Source organism: Theobroma cacao, chromosome 10 (genome assembly GCF_053813885.1).
Source record: "Theobroma cacao isolate CCN51 chromosome 10, ASM5381388v1, whole genome shotgun sequence".
Taxonomy (NCBI): domain Eukaryota; kingdom Viridiplantae; phylum Streptophyta; class Magnoliopsida; order Malvales; family Malvaceae; genus Theobroma; species Theobroma cacao.
In genome coordinates this window covers 3,449,061-3,468,683 of record NC_142648.1, presented here as the reverse complement: position 1 = coordinate 3,468,683, position 19,623 = coordinate 3,449,061, and the positions used below count along the sequence as shown (strand labels likewise).

Sequence of the window (19,623 nt, the reverse complement as noted above, 5' to 3'; positions counted from 1 at the left end):
AATTGACACGTGTTTTATTAAATATATTTATATTAAATAATAAATAAATTAATTACTAAATAAATATATGAAAATTATTAATTTTGTATTTAAATTTTAAAAATTTTATCGTCGACGTATAAAATAGTAATTTTGAAAAAACAAATAAAACAAAAAGATTTCAAAGTTGGTAGCTATATGATGTGACCTTTCATTGATTGAGGATGTGCTTTGTCTTTGCTTTAAGCTAATCAAAATCTACATCAATTTGTTAAGCTAATAATTGAGTTTTCTTTTTTGTTTTTTTGACACATTTTACAAAGTTAGTAGAAACTACTCAATCTCAAATTAATTAAGAAAATTCAAAGTTAGGTAAAATTTATACAATTTTTTGACTTATCCTAACTTTTTAACTCTTATATATCTATTTTTAAATTTATATTTAATGCATGTCCGCATATAATATTTATATATTATCATTTAATTATAGAGTGCTACTTAATAAATGTAAAAAATTTAAAATAATTTTTTTAAAATAAATAATTTAAATTTTATAAATATTTTTTTTAATTTTTAATTTTTAAAATTTTTTATTAATGAAGTGACAATATTTAACTTAATAACATGGAAATAATATTTTATGTATAAAATTTGGGCTTAAATTCCCAAATGAGTATGCATAGATAGGCCCAATTCAAAGCCCAATTGTCTTAATCAAACCAACTTGCTTGATCCCTCCTTGTTCCCACTTTTCGGGATACAAACGCTGTCGTTTTCTTCCATCACCTCCCCCGTTTCCTTCCCCATCTAAAAATCATTCTTTTCTTCTCTACTCTTCCACTAAACTCAACCAAAAGAGAAAAAAAAAAGAGGAAGTCTTTATTTTTTATTTTTAATTTCCAAATGGAAATCGATCCCCTTCCAAACGGCAGCGGTTCGGTGGGGACAACAATCCCCGAAGCCGCCGCCACGACAACCGCAGCCACCGCCGCATTGAAAACAACGCCGTCCTCGAAACTGAGCCAGCTAACGGAATCTTTGAAATTAGAGCACCAATTATTGCGTGTTCCCTTTGAACATTACAAGAAAACGATCCGAGCAAATCACCGAGCCGTCGAGAAAGAAGTCTCCTCCGTCATTTCGAGCGTCGCTGACGTGGCTGACTGTAACGAACCCTCTAAAGAGGACGCCGTCTTGAATCTCACCTCCCTTGTTTCCCGTTTGCAAGGCCTCAAACGCAAGGTAAAAAGAAAAATAAAAGAAGAAAGAAGAAGCCTTTTTAATTTTATTTCTTTTCTTTAATTAGTTTTATATTCTTTTTAACTTCTTGGAGGTCTAAAAGATAGAAATTTTGGATAATTTTGAGTGCAAGATTACTGGATTTTAATTTGATTTAAAATGGATGAATTTGTATATAGAAAGGGAATAAATTAATTTGATTGAAGATGGACGGGTCTGTATGAAAGTTGAAAATTTTACAATTTTACTTAAATAATATGAGATTGTAGAATTAAATCAAGGAAAAATTTTATTTCGCATGAATTTGTATGGAAAGTTGAAAATTTTGACAAATATTGATCTTTGAATCTTATCATATTGGATTTTGGGAGATAAATGAAGGTTAAATGTAAAAAAAGCCTGAATTTGTATAAAATGGCAATGGATTGAAATAGCCCACGCTGGCGCGTAAGAAATTGTAGAAAGCCCTGAGATGTTTAAGAATTTTATCGGTGTCTTATGTTTCATCAAATTTAGATTTTCTTCAAAAATCAATATTTGTTATCCTAACTGATAAGTAACCCTTTGTAAATTCGTGGGTAGTGATTCCTATATGTTTCTATCTTTGACAATGCAAACATTTGATGATTATATGGATTATGTGATGGTAATTTCCAAGCAATGGTTTTGTCCTTTTGTGTTTCATTATAAGAGATTGGACTGTATAAATTTGTTTTCCAAATTGTCAATGGTTTTGTCCTTTTGTGTTTCACGAATAAAGAGATTGGAATGGATAAATTTGTTTTCCAAATTGTTGAGTAGCCCCCTTAAGTTCATGCTATATGCTCTTAATAATTCAGTTGGAAGAGGGGAGTCGAACAGAGAACTTACAGGCACAAAGGTGTCGGGCTCGTCTTGATCACTTAGAATCAGTGGATGCCGAGAACCTGTCTGAATGGAATAATGTGCGATTGAAGCGGATTCTTGTGGACTACATGTTGCGAATGTCATATTATGACACTGCAATGAAGCTGGCAGAAAGCAGCAACATACAGGTAATTTTACATGCTTGTTTCTTTTTATCTGTTGACTATGGAGGTGTTAACGGTGTCAATTTTTAGGTGTTCACGGACGCTCATGTTTAACTTTTTGGATCAGAATGCTTTGTCACTCATCAGTGTTTCTAGCTTTGGGTGGGCAGCTTTTTAATTTGGCCTTAAATGCTCATGAATGAAAACATTCTTGTCATCTTTGTTAGAGTCTCCGCTGTGATTTCCAATTATATTCTTCTTAATAGCTACTGAGATCCAATAGAAACTTTTTGATCATTTTAGCATTCAGTTAGAACTAACTGCACTGTATGAATTTGACATCATGTACCATCCTTCCTGAGAAACACTTTGGTGTGATCAGAGTTTGTCAATGACTCTTCTATGGTTTGAAATAAATGTCTTTTCGTAAAAATAAATAAATTACTTTTGTAAGGCATATGCACTTGAAATAATATTGGATTTTATTTGCCAGGATCTTGTTGATATTGATGTTTTCCAAGAAGCTAAGAAAGTTATTGATGCCCTTAGAAATCAGGAGGTGGGTCCTGCTCTTGCCTGGTGTGTGGATAACAAATCACGGTTGAAGAAGTCCAAGGTATGCATTCATCAAGTTTTCACAATTGTCATGATCATTACTCTCTTTGAGTTTCACTTGATATTTTAACATCTCCAGAGCCACAATTGCTGAGCTTTCATTTTGGATTATCATCATTTATGCTATTAAATTACTCTATTAGCTGCATTCATTTCTGGCAAGTGCATTCAATGTACTTACTGTCAAAATTTTGCGGATATCCCAAATTGCATTATAGAGCTGTGATTGTAGATTATATCCAGGAATATGTCTAAGCTTGAATCATTTTGTTGTTGCTTTTGATGATAGAGCAAATTTGAATTCCAGTTGAGACTTCAGGAGTTCATTGAGTTGGTACGAGCTGAAAACCATATGCGTGCTATTTTGTATGCTCGAAGGCACCTTGCACCATGGGGAGCAACTCATTTGAAAGAATTGCAGCGAGTCATGGCAACATTGGCCTTTAGAAGTAATACTGGATGTGCTAAGTACAAGGTAAATTTGATTCCTCCTTTGAATAGACTTCTGGTTCAAGTTAGTATAGTTACTCGTGTTGCTTAAGTAGAACGATTGTTTGACAATAATAAAGATAAAAGAATCTTAAGTAATGGAAATTAACGCAAAATAAACTGCTTCTGGCTCTGTTTACTTAATGAGGTCAATTGTTTGTTGCATATTAATATCATTGATGATCTGGTAGATGTGGAGCATTCTTTTTTTTAGAAAAAAATGGCAATAAATAAATAGCCTTGTTTTTGTTTGACACAAGTAATTTGTATATTTGGTTAATACAGCCAGCTAAAACCGTATTATTTTAAAACATCACCTCTTCCTACTTTTGCCTAATATTGTTCCAACAGGGATTAATCCTAATGCTTCCCTTCACTGCCTATGTACTTGTGGAGTCTGGCATAGTGTTACTTCTGATCATTTTCATGCTTTTATTTGTTAGTGATAAAGCTTTTTGTTCATTTAGATTCCAGAATATGAAAACAGGTATGAATACTTACCTGTCTGCCAAAATATGAATACTTACCTCATTGTATGTAAAACTTATTAATGGCTAGCTTATTTTGCTTTGTTATTTCTTACATATCTTTAAACCACTCATTTTTGCTGCTACTAGTAGTGACACTGCTTTGCTATACAGATAATTTTCCCCTTTTATTTAGCTTCCTAGGTACCTAGAAAGGAATTTTTTTCCTTTTCTTAGCATTGCTTACTTAACATCTGCCATGGGTTAGATGTTTACCAGTAAATGACCACTCTATCACCGAAGTAGCAGTTTTTCCTAAAATTCTATTTAAGTGAAACTCTTACGTTTTATATTGTCTTGTCTTATGGAAGAGTTGATAAAGCACAGGTTCAGCCAATGCTCATATGATTTCTTTTGATTTGCGTCTAGGTTTTGTTTGAACCTAAGCAGTGGGACTTCCTGGTAGATCAGTTTAAACAGGAGTTCTGCAGGTTATATGGCATGACCCTGGAGCCATTGCTGAATATTTACCTACAAGCAGGCTTGTCTGCTTTGAAAACTCCGTATCCTTACAGAGACTGCCATTCTCTAACTGCCTATGGTTTTATCTATATTTATCTAGTAACTCTGTAGCCTAAGTTACGTCAACAGAGCACATTAACTGATATGAACACTCATCAAATTGGTGTTTAAGATTAGAGAGAAGTTGTGAGAATCGTACTTTACTTGTGTGTGCACATACATGCTTGCACATCTTTTGTTGAGTATATCTAAATTCCTAATGATGAGATGAATTATTATTGAATCTGTTTGATTGGTGCTCCAGTTCTGCTCTGCTTTATAACCTTTCAGTGCCTCACTTGTATTGCTAATATTTTTGCAAGTACAGTTGTTCTCTTGACATGATTTAGATACTGTTATGAAGATGACTGCACCAAGGAGGACCCATTGTCACAGGACAGCTTCCGGAAGTTGGCATTGCCTTTGCCATACTCCAAGCAGCACCACTCAAAGCTAGTATGCTACATAACCAAAGAGCTAATGGATACAGAGAACCCGCCACAAGTCTTGCCTAATGGCTATGTCTACAGCACTAAGGTTCACATTTTTCTCGACAAATTTTACATTTTACTGATAGTGTTATTGTTATTTTTTTCATTGTGCTAGTGTTTTGACTTATTGTTTTGTGTGGCAGGCTCTCAAGGAAATGGCTGAGAAAAACAATGGTACTATTACATGTCCAAGGACAGGTCTGGTCTGCAATTATTCAGAGCTGGTAAAGGCTTATATCTCATAAATCTGCATGGTCAAGACTTGTAAACGTATTTAAGAGAAAAATTCTTCCGGACTGTTTCCTCAAGTTGTTGAGCGATTTCTGCACCATCTGTGGATACTTCGGTGCTTATGACATTTGAAAATTTTCTGATTCCAGAACTTTACATAGCAATTCTTCTTGTACCTTAAAACTTGTTAGTTTTTGAAGAATTCACCTCTTGTAAATATGCAGGACAAAAAAAAAAAGAAAAGTTCATTTCCTAGTAATTTTTATTAACTTGTCTGTTTAATTATCAGAAAAAAAAAAAAAGCTACTGTACATCTCTACCTTATTATGCAATTGAATAAGAACCATTTCCTCTTAGTTGATTATATATATTTGTTTAAGTTAGTATTCTACAGCCATTAGTTCTTTGGATGTTAAAGTTATATACTTCCCAAGGCAAACAAACCATTTTTTGATGTTTGAAACCTGATCAGTAACCTCTCCAAGCTTTTCTTTGGTCCGAGCCATTATGCAGAAGAAACTAGAGCACCAACTTTTGCGGCGGTGCCCGATGGCGTCGCTGCCTTCACCTTGTGTGGCAAAGCCATTGCCTATTTGCCTTTGTTGATGCTTTCCTTGTAAGCGGGTTGAGAATGGAAGGCAAAAGTTGGGGTCTCTAGAACCGGACCTGACCTGACCGGAAGAGATAGCCCAATAAGTAAGTAAATCTGAACTAATATTTGATTCATTTCTTTTCATTTGAATCACTTGTGCAACAGACCTGTCTATAATCAAGATCACCTTATGATATCTTTCATCTCATACCACTGTCCAATGAACACTATAATCCTGTTTGATATGCAGAACAGTTTCCGAGTTTGACTAAGAAATCGCATTTATCAATTTTCAAAGTGATCACAAACGACACTTCGGGCAATGGATTGATGGCGTGAAGTTCAATGAGCTCCGTCAATGTTGAGTAGCAACCAATCTTGAAGCACGACAACCATTGAAATCATTCGACAGCAGCATCTACGGGAATAATGTATGACCAAAAGCAATTAGTATCTTCCAGATACATTTTGATCAGAACGATCTCTCTGCGAGTAATTATGCTGCAGTGGTTAAATAACGCTTGTTGGTGGTCGCATGATTTCTAAAATAAGACGAAATGAAAGAGTGACTGATCTTTAGGGAGCATTGGAATTCCAATTCTTTTATGTTTGGGCAGACGCACTGAGTTGGAAAATCTTACGAGTTGAGCCCTTGAGTGCCATTGAACCAAAAAAGAGAGATACTATTAAGTGATATTGTGCAAATCATAGATCATAGTTTATGCAGAAAATTATCAACTGTCATTCGCAGCTGTAAAAAGTAATTTGCTAAAGACAAGATAAAGAGGAACTTATAGAAACAAACTCCAATAAATCTCAACAGTGCTTAATATTCTAGAAGGAAAAGTTCTCCATCCATATAAAACTCAAAAGTGCTCGCAAACACAGATTGTTGTCACTAAGACATACCATTCAAACCACCAACTGCTTTAATTTGATTCACTGCGCCTAGGAGAAGCATGATTCTCATCATCATCGTAGATTGGGCTCCTGTCATCCCTAGGGAGTGGGCTAGGGCTGCGGCTGCGGCCGTTTTCCTTCGCAGAGCTCCTATAAGACCTTCCTTCGACATCAGCTTCACGGTCAGGGCTTCTGCTCCTTCCCCTAGGACTTGCACTGTAATCTGAACCATTGGTGTGCCTGCGGTCTCTTGGAGAAGGGCTACCTCTCTCTCGTGGGCTTCTTTCATCAGGTGCTGGACTATGCTTCCTTCCTTTGGAGGGGGACGGAGAACCCCTGTGGCGCTTAGGGCTCCTTGATCTTCTATCGTCACGCTCGAAACTTCTTTCTCTCTTCACAGGTGATCTTGATCGACTGCAGAAGGTTAAAATTCAGCACAAAGAAGAATCAGGCCCAACAGTTTAACAAACCAAAATAATTCTGTAGATTAAATATTCTCCAATTCTTTTCACTTGCATGAGTGCTTTCACGCACAAACCATAGCAAAAGTACATTTTAATTTTGTTTTAGAATGTAATCCAACAAAAATAGTAAAGTCAGATTTGACTGAATTATGTCAGAAGGTAATTTGTATTAATTACAGAACAGGACTCTTGTTGCAAGGAAAGCTAAAAACTAACCTGTCGCTACGCCCCCTGCTGTAACTACGGCTTCTGCTTCTACCACGGCGGGGACTAGGTGAGCGTGAGTAACTGCGTGGTCTGCGGCTGCGTCAATATAGTTGTTTCTCAAGTAAACAAATTGGAAGTTTAACTTATTCCAACAAAACTGATCAGAATAAGACAAATAGATAAATGGGGAGGGAGGGGACCTCAGTTTCTTAGGACTGTTTTGACAATTTCTTTCTATGTGGCCTCGTTCTCCACAGCGATAACACTTATTCTTCCAATCTCCAGCTTTGCAATCACGAGCCCAGTGACCATCAATTCCACAGTTGAAGCAGCGTCCTGACCCAGGAGTAGGTCCTCCTCTTCCAGGGTAATCACGAGATCCACCTGGGCCACGGGGCACCTAAATGCAACTCAATTCAGATTCAACGTTCAAACAATATAGACTGTCACACAGCATCACACCATACCAGGCAATATATAACTATAAGGTCTGGGGGTGCGTATGTGTGTGTGCATATCATCAAATTAACATGTGATGGGCACACAATCACATGAACAGGTGGTTATAGTCAAATAAATGCAGTAACTAACTGAGCATGCAGATTTTATATGTGTCACATCACCCAAAGACCCAAAGGGATTAAGGATATAAATAAATACATCAAAAGATCAACCACTGAAAGATCAAATTAGCCAATGGCTTACATGTAATACTCGTAGCCTTTACAACATTATTGAGATATTATCTTTTAAAAAAGGAAACAGAAGCTAACGAAATCTCTTATATGTGACAAGTCATCAGAAAACTTACTCCCTTGGCGAATTCCACAATGATACGGCTTCCATCTAGATCTCGACCATTCAATGCATATCTTGCATCATCAGCATCTCTAGGGTCGCTAAATTCCTGTTATCAGGGAGGCAGTAGACACAAAAAGAAAGAAGAAAAAGATCCAAGAGAAAAGATCATATTTACAACATATGGTGAAGAAATTTATATAAAAGGAAGAAAAATTGTTTGGGATCAAAATAAAAGAGTAGAGAAATACATACAACAAATGCATAGTCGCGCTTCATATCCACATCACGTATTCTGCGTAAACGGGTGCCAGAAACAGTAAGGCCATCATGACACAATTATCGAAGGGTTGATAGTTCGCCCCTCACAGATGAACCAAAAACACCACTTTTGAGATTGTTGCCATTTCGATAAAAACACGCAATAACACTATAGAAAGACTCGCCAAATCCACCAAGGTCACCCTCTCACCATAGACCTCCGGGTTAGGCAAAAGCCAAGAGACCTTCAACAAGATCATTCAAGTTAAACCACACAGACACGTGGAGGGTTGCAACATCCTCACTCATATTTTATAAGGAAGACCTGATGTCAAGCACTACAACAAGGGCTTGGCAAGGACTCTATTTTCTCCTACTTCATCATCACTACACCCTGAACCTATCCTAATGGCCATCAATACAAAAGAATAAAACAACCATGAACACCCGAACAGAAAAAATTAAAAAAAAAAAAAACACTTGAAACAAGTACACTAAATAAAATGCAGCAATTAAACCACTCTACTAAATGCAATAATTATAAATTTTATAAATCCTTGAACCAAACAAAAGACTTGATTACCTTCCATATCTGCTAAACATGTCCTCCAGATCACGTGATCTTGTCCTTGAAGACAAGTGTCCGACATAAAGGCGAGTACCACTGCGGCGGTCATCATACCTAGGCATTTTTTTCCTGCAATAATTATTCCATGAGATACAAAAAAATACAATTACACAAACATTTACATAATTAAAATACACCACTTCTTAGTTCTTATAAAAACTAATAGAAGAAAGAGTTATTGTCCTATATAACACAATCAACAGTCTAATTTAAGTTCAAGGCTACTTGAAGGTCCATTTGACTGTTATTTTTATTACACCACTAGCTTGTGCTTCCTAAAAGCTTACTATGAAGCAAAAGCAAATAGTAGAACAGAAAATCATAATCAAATTTAAATTTAAGAGACAACAAAAATGCAATACTAAATCTGCCATGATTTTTTTTAATATAAAAGTAAAACCATGCATAATTCAACCAATAAAATACCATTTTAATTTTTAATTCTTCAAAAACATGTTCGCTTTTGAATCCAATTGCACACAAAATCAAGTAATAAAAGCAAGAACCAACCGTACCTAAACATACTACAAAACGAGAAAAAATAACAAAAAACTCGGGAAATTTTTCTGAAAACCTAAAATTAGACAACAAATTCAATCATAAGAGTATTATTTATTTTTTCAGATTTCAAATTCTAACAACCTGAAGCTAAAGGAATACATCTTCAAATTACTATTACAAATCATACAACCGAAATAAATAAATAAACAATACGCTTGAAAAACTATGACATAAAAAAGCGGCAAAATTCAAATTTAAAAGCTCGAGAATCTTTCAGATCTATAACTGAATAATCGATAAATTGGACAATTAAGAGCATGAGATTTCAAATTGAAATAAAACGAAGAAATGAAGCTAAAAAACAGATTGCTTACGAGGGAATTTCAGAGGAGGGAGGCGAAGAGGGAGAAGAAGATGAAAAACCCTAGATTTTTCGAAGAGGAAGAGTGTGAGAGAGAGAGTGGGGGAGAACGAGAAAGAGATCTTAAACGCGTCGTTTTCTTTTTTAATTTATAGGGCTAAGGATAAGGATCAGTCAAAAATCTGGAAATCCTGTAATTACCAAAAGACCCCCATTTTCTTCAATGGAATTACGATAATGGGCTTGTAAAAAGTGGAAAGTTTCAAACTGACCAAGGCCCGTACCCTTTTTCCTTTCCCTTCTTTTGCCGAGGAAATGCAACACTTAATTGGTAAGCAAAAACCATAGGATGAGAAGGAAATTAGGTTTCTCTTGTTTGATAAGAAAGAAATATTCTCATATTTAACAAAAAGAATTCCTGAATTGTATCTATTTTCATAATGGAATCTCCATATTTTTATCTTACCCAATTAAATATTTTTCTTTTATTTCTATTGAAACGTTATATTACCTTTTAATTATAATTATCAGTTACTATATACATGAAATCTATCATCGTAGGTTAATTAAACGTGACAAAAGATAATAACGTGAATTTTTTTGTGATACATGTCACATCATCAACACACTGTATCAAATTTCACGTATACAAAAAGTAATAGTTGTTATTGAAAATAAAGTCCGTTATGTTTTTGTTACGAGATCAAAACTCAATTGAGTAAAAATTAAAAAAAAAAAAAAAGACTTGATTGAATACAAACAAAAAGAAAAGTTTAATTAGATACGATAAAAATATAAAAACTCAATTACAAAAATGCATATAATTCAAAAAAAAAAAGAGTTTATGACACTCCTGAATCCGATTATTTATAAATAAGAAAAATAGATTGACAAAATCAGCTTGTGAAATTCATACCTTCCTGTCATTAAATAATAATGCTAAAAATAATAAGTTCACAAACTAAAAGAGAAAAAGAATCAGAGCAAAGATTGTGCTGTTAAATAAGGCTGCTAAGCCTTGGAATCACACTCCTAGAATTACAAAGTACAGAAAACAAAGGTGGAAAAACACTGAACATGTTGGATTTTGAAAGAAATTAGCTCATAAATGCAAGCATGAGCTAGAAAAGCCCCCATGGGTAAACAGTCAATTCCAAATGCTTTGCTCAGACCTCCCCGAAGCGTTTAAAGTTCACTATATCCCAGGAAATGTCGAAAAAATTTCAGCAGGGAGATGACTGATCCAAGTAGTTCATAAAAAAATTTGTCTGAGAAAAATTCTTGCCTTTTGATCTTTTGATCACTGACTCTGACAGTGGATTGTTGCTCTCAGGGCTGCACAGTAATTGTTCAACCATGTGGATGCAGACTTCAGGACTCGAAGGTCACCGGTAAGGAGATCTTGAGCCATTTGCCTCCTAAGAGCAAATTTCTTACTCATTGAGGGGAAATTAGCAGGAGCAAGTGACTGCAAAGAAGCTTGAAGTGAAGAGCTTTTGTAAATAAGATAAACACACCTTATTTCACATAATAATTTTAACACTTGGTACAAGTGTGTCTTTACAAAGGTATCAATATTGCATTTTATGTCAGCTTTCCATATTATCTAAGAAGAGTTTGTTGCTTTTTTATCTATGAACAAGTTAAACATGCATACCTAGCTTCAAATTTCATTTTACAGCAAAGAATGGCAGTAATGTTCCATCATCTTGATGTATTACTGTTTCTAGTTATAAAATCATATTATTTTCAACTCTTTCATTATTTCTAGCAATGATTGGATAGTGTTTATTGTCTTTGTACCCAAAAACAATTGACATTTTGTCACCTATAAAATAAACATCCAGAGACTGTCTTTTCTCTTGTTGATATCAACAAAAGAAACCTTGTTAACTAAATGAATTTGAAGGTATGAAAAGTGGCAAGAACTTTACCTTGATGGCTACATCATATTTCTGCATTAAGTGAGTGATGTGAGATAATAACATCTGATGTGCCAGCAACTCTCTCCGGCTGTCCTTCAGAGGCCGCCGAGCCAACCGGCCATCAATTTGTGCAGCTTCCATGGCCAAGTCACTAAGTTCTGATGATTCAGTTCAAATGAAATTACTTGTTAGGACCGCAAGGCCTTTAAATTAAATTCACTTGAAAAACAATTAAAAAGGCAAGATTATCCAAACAAACACCATCTGGAGAGGTACAACATAAAACACGAGCAAATGCACGTAACGACTGTGGAAGACCCTTCCCCTTTCCTCTAGGAGACCTAACTTCTCTGTGTAATAATCCCATAATCACAAACAAAAATCAGTAATATGATTTAGAAGTCATATGTTTAACTCCCATAGGAGCAATAAGGAATTCATAAAAACAAGATTATTTAGCTGACATCTATACCATACAGGCTCCAAAAGAAATTGCAAGGGCCGTAACATTATAAGGTTGAATCTAAATGCTAAATATAAAATTAGCAGAGAGATTTAGAAGATGGAATCAACATCACTAGTTGAGTAGAAAGCCCAATTTTCACATGAACAAAAAACTTTTGAGGAAGATTCATTAAGGTAAGCCAGAAACCACTTCCACGTCTAACCAAAATCACTGCTGTTATGTATGTCATTAGATAAAATTGAATACAGGCTAAGCTGAAACTCAAAAACTTTATCATATACTAACAAAGAGTTGTTTAAACGAATTAGCACCATTAATCTAATCAAATTTTGGCAGCGATTGCTTTAAGATCTTTTATTCTTTGGACAGGACAAATTCGTACTATGACAATGGTCTTATCAGGTTGAAATTGAATATTTTGTCAGTTCAAAAATTCATTAAGCCAGTCTAGTAGCTTAGCGATGGGGCTCTTTCTGAAGCACCATCAGCTTTTAAGTATTAGAACCTTATTTCAGCTTGTTCAGAAGCTGAAGGCAACTTTTCCAAAGCCCATACTTGGCCAGTAGAGACTAGAGAAGTTGTTTCAGAGGTTAGGCAAAAGAGTACTGAAAGAAATCAATAAATGATTCAATTTTTGGTAACAGCCTCAAGAACATTTCTAACTTCTTAAATCCACAAGTATTTCTAGTTCTCAGAAGTTGGGCTTTACCATGAATCTTTGTAGTTTTCATATATCTATTGCAAATGAATAACATTCACCACAACTTCAAACGTCCAGTGACATTGTTAATATGTCATTAAAAAATAAAATTAAAGAACTAAGAATCAATACCAACTTGATTATGAAAGTATCTTCAGAACAATTAATTGCATCTTTAATTTTTGGTGTAGAATGTTGTTGCAGAAGTTCCAACTTCATTTCACGTAGACTATCATGATATGGTATATTGAAGTTGATTTGTACCTGAGAGTCAATATCATCATTCTTAAGATCATAAAACCACAAAATAACATTTAGCCACATTTATGTAGTGGATAGATTTTTGCCTTTGGACTAAGAAAGTGAATTGCAAACGAAAACAAAGAAACTAAAATATAAAGAAAATACATGAAATGCAGAATAGTGTATTTAACTCTAGCTTATACAGTTATACCAAAGAAGATAAGTACTTCAATCTGACTTCCAAAACTAACCTGGTCATGAATGTTGTATGGAAGTGTAAAACCAAAGTCCAGCAGCAGCATTGCATTTGGAAAGTTTCCATAATTTATCAGTACCTAGACAAGCAATTGAAGTGAACTTCGGATTCTGCAGCACCATACCACAAGCTTAAAGTCAAACAAGACAACAATACTGACACATTCCTAGTTAGAACATAGGGAAAACACCAATGACTGTATTAACATTCAAGCCATACATCAAAACACTAAAATTTTAAAAATTTAATCATGAAAAATAAAAGAAACTGTGCAGTAGTCAAACTTAAGGGGGCTCTTTAAAGTCTGAATCTGATGTTAAAAGTATTACATTTTTTTTTTTTTTGAGAAGCAAAAGTATTACATATTTTAATAATATGCAAGACTTTGAGTGGCATGTACAGCTCCCAATCTGCATCCTTATAATGCCCTAGATGCATGTTTGCATGCAGACTAAATCATATGATTCACTGGAGTAGTATCCTGGAGTACTTCAGAATATGAACAGAGTACCGAAAACAACTCACAGAGTATTAAATTTGTCTAAAACTGTAGAGTAATAATTAGCAACCAAATGCAATCACTTATAGAGCACATAAATTTTTGTAATTCAAGATCCCTATTCAGTCCAGTACATATCGAAGTTGAATTTCTGGTCAGATATTATCACACCAGACAACTTCAGAATAGGAAAGGGTAAGTGAATATGAAAGAGAGAGAGAGAGAGAGAGCAAAACAAGAGATAAAATAACAAAGGCAATCAAACAAAAGAGCAGGTAAGGAATAAATAAGGCTCCAGGGATAAAAGTTGAGCACATGCACAAATAAATAGAAGCTTGTTGGCTTTATATGCTTGTAATAAAGTTTTAAAGCCAAGGGTTCCAGGCACTAAGAGACAAGAAGAAAAAGACAGAATTTAAAATAAACCAACAAAAGCTAAAAACTAACAAGGGAACAAATATAAGAAATTCTCCCAAAGAAAAGAAAAGAAGAGAAACCTTTCCACTGAAATAGTTCTAACCTCTTGACCAGGGGCGTAATTACGATCAGCAATAACCTGCTCAAGTCATTTAAAAAAAACATAAAAAAACTCTAAAGATATATTCTAACAAATCAAACGTAAAAACTTAAAACCAATTTGTATAAGGAGAGACTATTTGATGTATAGCAATAAAAACAAGAACCTTCATTATCAGTTCATCATAACCTCTGACAGCATCTAAAAATATTCTCTCACTAATGGTTAGTCAGCATACCTCTGACAACTTTTTATCTTCATCAAATAATACAATTGAGTCTGAAACCCCATCATGATTCATAAAATCTGTAAATGGAATCTACATAATAAATTTAAAAAAAAAAATCAAAGGCTGTTGTGCTAAAATATAACAGTACTAGAAGTAACTGTTGAAAACCCTCCAGAAGAAAATGACATCTTTGAGAAACAATACCAGAGACAGGCCTTTTGTGCTTTCCCAGGCTCGAGATGTTACTACCACATTGACAACAAACTAGTTAGAAAATTAACTAAACATGAGGACTAGACCATATATTACTACTTTATGAAGGAAATCCTAGTTACCATTTATCACTTTCTAAAAATCTGCTATGGTTCACCAAATTTAATTAACTCATGTAATCTAATCAGCATCAAATACATCATGATTCAGCAGAATTATATATAATCTTAGCAGCAAAAGAAATTTGAAAAACTAAAGAAACATGGTCATAAGCTCTCTTATTTGAAAAAAAAAATTGATTTGAACTCAGCAGGAAGGAATGGACCATCAGTAGTAGATACTAAATTAGTAAATAAGGCCTGACCTAAGAAATATGCACGCATGAAATCCTTAAGTGTGAAGCTTTCAAAAATTTCAGGGAATTGTTCAAGGGCCTGAAATCATATGAATACCTTGTCATAATCACATCCCCCAAGGCAAACAAAGCCAACTTACAACAAATATCTTAACTATGAAAAAACAGTTATGAAAAGATTAGAACACACCCCATTCCTTTCCTACAGCTAAGAAGCTTTAACCATTCTTCTTCTTTCCTTTTCCCCCCTTTTTTATGCCAAATAGTTTTCTTCTTTTTTTTTTTTATTATATTCAAGATTGAAACCAATACAACCAAGTTACAAATGATGTAAAGAAAGACAAATTATGCATGATGTAAACTATTATCCGTGATTAACTCAGCTTTGAGAGTTGAAAACAAAATTAAAAGAAGAAAATTTACACTTTTAATAGAAGCTCAAGAACTTCTGTTTTTTTATCCCCAGAATTAAAATAGGACTTGGAATTAAGAATATTGTAGTGAATAGCCACACACATTATACATGACAGTGAACCAGTGACACACATAGTGATGCATGTTTGATTCTGTATCTGCATGCATATCAACAAATTAACTAGAGAAAAGGAACAACTACTTACAGGTACAACTGCAGCAAAATCCTCTTCTATTTTAGATTTTTGATTCATTGTTTCCTGATATACTGAGCTTTGACGAATCATATCCAACTCGTATTCACTCCAGAAAATCTATAGGGGCACAAGAAATTACCAATTCAAATATTTTCCAAACTACTCCGGTAAATACTTACACCGATCTATACAACAGATCATACAAGGGTAATGAAATCAGAAAGTAAGGAAGAAAGAAACAATGAAAGGTGCAAATGAGGCTGCTTTATTAGGATGAGAAGAACTGCGTATCCCATATATCCCAAGAAAAAGAAGTTTTATGACTCTGAGCATAATGGCATCTAATGAAAATTGTTAAGTTGCAGCTACAGGTTTAACTTTCAAAAAGTTTCGTTTGACTAGATCACCCCTAACCACAATAATAATCTCCATAAAGTTAAATTTGAGAAATTGAATGTTACAATATTATCTGCTTCTACTAACAATCTTTCCTCATCAGAACCACAAATTTAAATGAGACGTACAAATAATAAAGAAAATAAGCTCCACTGCTCAAAAAGTTACAGGAGGAATTATTTTCATCTTAAACAGTAATGTCATTCATTAATTTATACAGTTACATCAATAGGGATGCCGTGCAAAATTCTAATTTCCATTGGCCATTACCGTGCTATGGATTTCCCCATGCTGAGGAAGGCAACTGATGTAAGAGGCCCATTCAGAATCCTGTTGCAGTCGATAAATAATTAAATCATTTAGATCTGGATGTTCCTTCAAAATTAAACATTTGAAACTAAAGACAGAAATTCAACGAACAACCAAAAAATTACTATTAAATATATAGTGATGTTGAAGCTATGCACAATCATTAATTCATATAGGAATTGGAGCTTTCAAAAACAGATTAAAAGAAGAAAATTCTTGTTACCTGGCCCATTTTTTGCTCAACTAAAAGGATAATAGCAAGCTTTGCAACAGTCCCAACTTTATTACTTAGTGCAGCTTTAATCTTTGGAAGAAGATTGTCTGGTGCTATTTGCTGAAAAATTTAAGAATATTATGTACAACTTGCATCCTTATTTTTTTTAAGACACCATACAAGAGTTGAACATAAAGAATTGCAAATCATATACCACACTATAAGGAACTTTCAATATGCAATCCCCAGATTGGATGATCTCAGAAGCAAACAGTGACCTGCAATAAGGGATTTAAATAAATAAATAAATAAACCATAAGAGCTTAATAAGACTCATAACAAGAGAGCAAGGCAATTAATATTTTCTATCTGGAGATGTATCCATGGTGTTAACATATTATAAAGGTCTTCCAACACATAGAACTTTGTTTACTCCATGCTATTAAGGAAACAAATAGGGAGTACAACTGTATGAGTATTTTCTAGCTATCTTTACAAGGAAACTTATGAGATCTAAGATTCCTTAAATATTCTGAAAAAAGAGGAAGCAAGAAAGCAATTTAAGAAAAAGAAAGCCACAACCCACATGCAAGAGATGCCTTTGATGAATGATTCTAAAGGGGCAGTAGGCTGAAGCTTATTGACACGGAAGGGATCTTACAATATTTAACTCTTCTCAAGCAATTTAAGTTTGCCATTCATTCCCATTTGCGGCTATCCGTTACAATTAACCACCACGCATTTGTCCACGCTACTAAAGAGAACAAAATATTTTCTAACAAGCAACACTCTTCAAACAATGGTTGCTTCACCACAATGGCTCCTCCTTACATGAATGTCAAAGGGATATTTCATAATTCAAGTCAGTACTTTGTTGCCCCAAAAATGCATGTACCAAAATTGCCTACACCACCATCCTTGCATTAAACAAGAATAGCCAGTGTACCCACACTATTTCCCTGCTTTGATCTTCTGCCATATACTGATCCGATAAATATGAATTAAGTTTTATTTTTCCTTGCAAACAATCCATGTACATTGATATGCAATAAAGCATGCCCCAAAAGTTTCAGAAATATAAACCAGTGCGTGTTTGAACTGTTTTCAAGAGCAACATACAAGCAATAATAAAAATAAGAGATTCTATTGAAATTAAAAAAAGAAGGTCACCACAAATCATTCCCAAAATAAAAACTAAGAAAAGTAAATAAATAAACTAAAATAACCTGCCATATGCGGATTTCCCAATAGAGAGCACTGAAGAAATTTTAACCCCAGCCTTTCGCTCCAACCAAGGCAAAAATTCCTCACATTCTTCGTCCAAAGAATCTAATTCCTGTGATAACAACACAATTATTTAATTAACAATGGAAAAAGAAAAACAAAGTAAAATAAAAATCGATTACTTCATTCTTGACAGATGGCGATCATGTAAGCCCCCATTTATAGAGTATTTAACTGCTAACGCCAATATATATGATAATAATCCTTCAACCAATCATGTTAACTTAATAATTAACGGTTAATTTCCTTATTTAAAGGATAACAATCTAAAAATAACCAAAAAAAAATCTAGATAGCAGCCGCTGTAAAAGCAAATATAAAATGGCAAATGTATTTACAGAACTGCTAGAAAGTTTCCTATATTTTCTCGGGAACCAAGCAGGAAATAAAAGAGCGAGAGAGAGAGAGGAAGAACCTTAGCTTGAGATAGAGAGGAGAATTTAAAGCCAATGAGGAGACGGTGAGAGAGGTTGAAGAGTGGAGTTGTTGGCGACCGCCAAAGCTTTGAGAGTCGATGACCGCCCTGAAGCATCGGCGTACTAAGGGAGTTAGTACGTCGTCGCTTTGAGAGCTTCCTTCCCTTTCGTGTACTTTACCGTTTAGCCGGGGTGACAGGGCGTCGGGAGAGGATGACTTGAAGCTGGGCTTGGGAAATGTTAGTGCATTTGAAACTTTTGGAGTGTTTGTTTGAATTTTGGGATTACCATGCTCCTTGGTGGATTGGGATAGTATCGGGTTAATCTAGCACCGGTTTAGAGCATTCTATTATGGATAATAAGTGTATATAAATGAATTATGTGCTATCATTTTGATATAATGCTTGAAAATATTTTTAAATTATTTAAAAAATTTTAAATAATTTATTTTTTTATTACGTTCAATTAAATTTAAGAAAATCAATCGTATTCATTATTTTTTAAGTACCCAAATCTAAATTGTATTAAATTATAAAGTACTTTAACCTTATAATTACTTTAATAAACTTTAAAAATACTACTCGAACTTGTTAAATATTAATTTAAGATTAGAGATTAAATTAAAGTAATATATATTTTTAATTAAGTGAAAAGATAAATATAATTTTGTTTTAAAAAAAAAGATAAATATAATTTATTTTTATATAATATCAAAAAATGAAATTGGTTAAATTGACTAAGTGCCTTGTCAATGTTCAATCCCTCTTAAAAGCATATAATATATTTATATATAAACAGGTTTAGGTATTAGGTATTCAAAGTACCCTACTTGAATGCTTACTTAAACTCGAGATGCATAATAAAAATTTATTCGAACTCGTCCCAAACTTAAATATACATATAATATATTTTATACATATTTATATATAAACAGGTTCAAGTATTAGGTATCAAAGGTACCTTATATGAACCGAGATTAAGAGTAAAATTTTTACCTGACCTCGTCTCAAACCCAAATATACATACAATATATTTTATACATATTTATATATAAATAGGTTCAGATATTGAATATTCAAAGTATTTTATCTGAATCCAATATGGATAGTAAAATTTTTACTCAAGCTTATCCAAAACCCAAATATAAAATACTCAAATTCTATATAATTAGGTCAAGTACCCATGGGTACTTGATT

General features: G+C 33.9%; 3 protein-coding genes across 12 annotated transcripts; 1 reads left to right on the top strand and 2 right to left on the bottom strand.

Moving 5' to 3' along the window:
- The first annotated feature begins 751 nt into the window (after window positions 1-751).
- Window positions 752-5,341, top strand: LOC18586296 (LisH/CRA/RING-U-box domains-containing protein). Of its 2 annotated transcripts, none has more exons than XM_088810727.1 (7): window positions 752-1,221; window positions 2,058-2,252; window positions 2,722-2,844; window positions 3,151-3,318; window positions 4,229-4,362; window positions 4,711-4,897; window positions 4,995-5,341. In XM_088810727.1, the coding sequence occupies exons 1-7, from the start codon at window positions 883-885 to the stop codon at window positions 5,094-5,096; spliced, it is 1,248 nt and encodes a 415-aa protein (XP_088666853.1). In that variant the 5' UTR covers window positions 752-882; the 3' UTR covers window positions 5,097-5,341. The 2 variants fall into 2 exon arrangements, with proteins under 2 accessions (XP_088666853.1, XP_017984774.2); XM_018129285.2 differs by having other exon boundaries at window positions 754-1,221; window positions 3,133-3,318.
- Window positions 5,342-6,336: 995 nt separating this feature from the next.
- LOC18586295 (serine/arginine-rich splicing factor RS2Z33-like) lies at window positions 6,337-9,929 on the bottom strand. Of its 4 annotated transcripts, none has more exons than XM_007009558.3 (7): window positions 9,808-9,929; window positions 8,888-9,001; window positions 8,299-8,338; window positions 8,057-8,152; window positions 7,446-7,645; window positions 7,255-7,341; window positions 6,337-6,988 (listed from the first exon to the last, which is right to left on the bottom strand). In XM_007009558.3, the coding sequence occupies exons 2-7, from the start codon at window positions 8,992-8,994 to the stop codon at window positions 6,604-6,606; spliced, it is 915 nt and encodes a 304-aa protein (XP_007009620.2). In that variant the 5' UTR covers window positions 8,995-9,001; window positions 9,808-9,929; the 3' UTR covers window positions 6,337-6,603. The 4 variants fall into 4 exon arrangements, with proteins under 4 accessions (XP_007009620.2, XP_007009622.2, XP_007009623.2 ...); XM_007009560.3 differs by having other exon boundaries at window positions 7,255-7,335; XM_007009561.3 differs by having other exon boundaries at window positions 7,255-7,326.
- Window positions 9,930-10,690: 761 nt separating this feature from the next.
- LOC18586294 (SET domain-containing protein) lies at window positions 10,691-18,699 on the bottom strand. Of its 6 annotated transcripts, XM_007009556.3 has the most exons (16): window positions 18,427-18,692; window positions 17,954-18,063; window positions 16,942-17,005; window positions 16,737-16,847; window positions 16,475-16,534; window positions 15,818-15,925; window positions 15,207-15,276; window positions 14,834-14,874; window positions 14,639-14,719; window positions 14,404-14,439; window positions 13,380-13,463; window positions 13,022-13,149; window positions 11,981-12,069; window positions 11,729-11,877; window positions 11,080-11,262; window positions 10,691-10,989 (listed from the first exon to the last, which is right to left on the bottom strand). In XM_007009556.3, exons 1-15 carry the CDS (start codon window positions 18,541-18,543, stop codon window positions 11,095-11,097), a joined length of 1,416 nt encoding a protein of 471 aa, XP_007009618.3. In that variant the 5' UTR covers window positions 18,544-18,692; the 3' UTR covers window positions 10,691-10,989; window positions 11,080-11,094. The 6 variants fall into 6 exon arrangements, 4 of the variants coding, with proteins under 4 accessions (XP_007009618.3, XP_017985005.2, XP_088658670.1 ...); XM_018129516.2 differs by having other exon boundaries at window positions 10,691-11,262; XR_016023095.1 differs by lacking the exons at window positions 10,691-10,989; window positions 11,981-12,069 and having other exon boundaries at window positions 11,123-11,262; window positions 13,018-13,149; window positions 18,427-18,698.
- Between the last annotated feature and the right edge of the window lie 924 nt (window positions 18,700-19,623).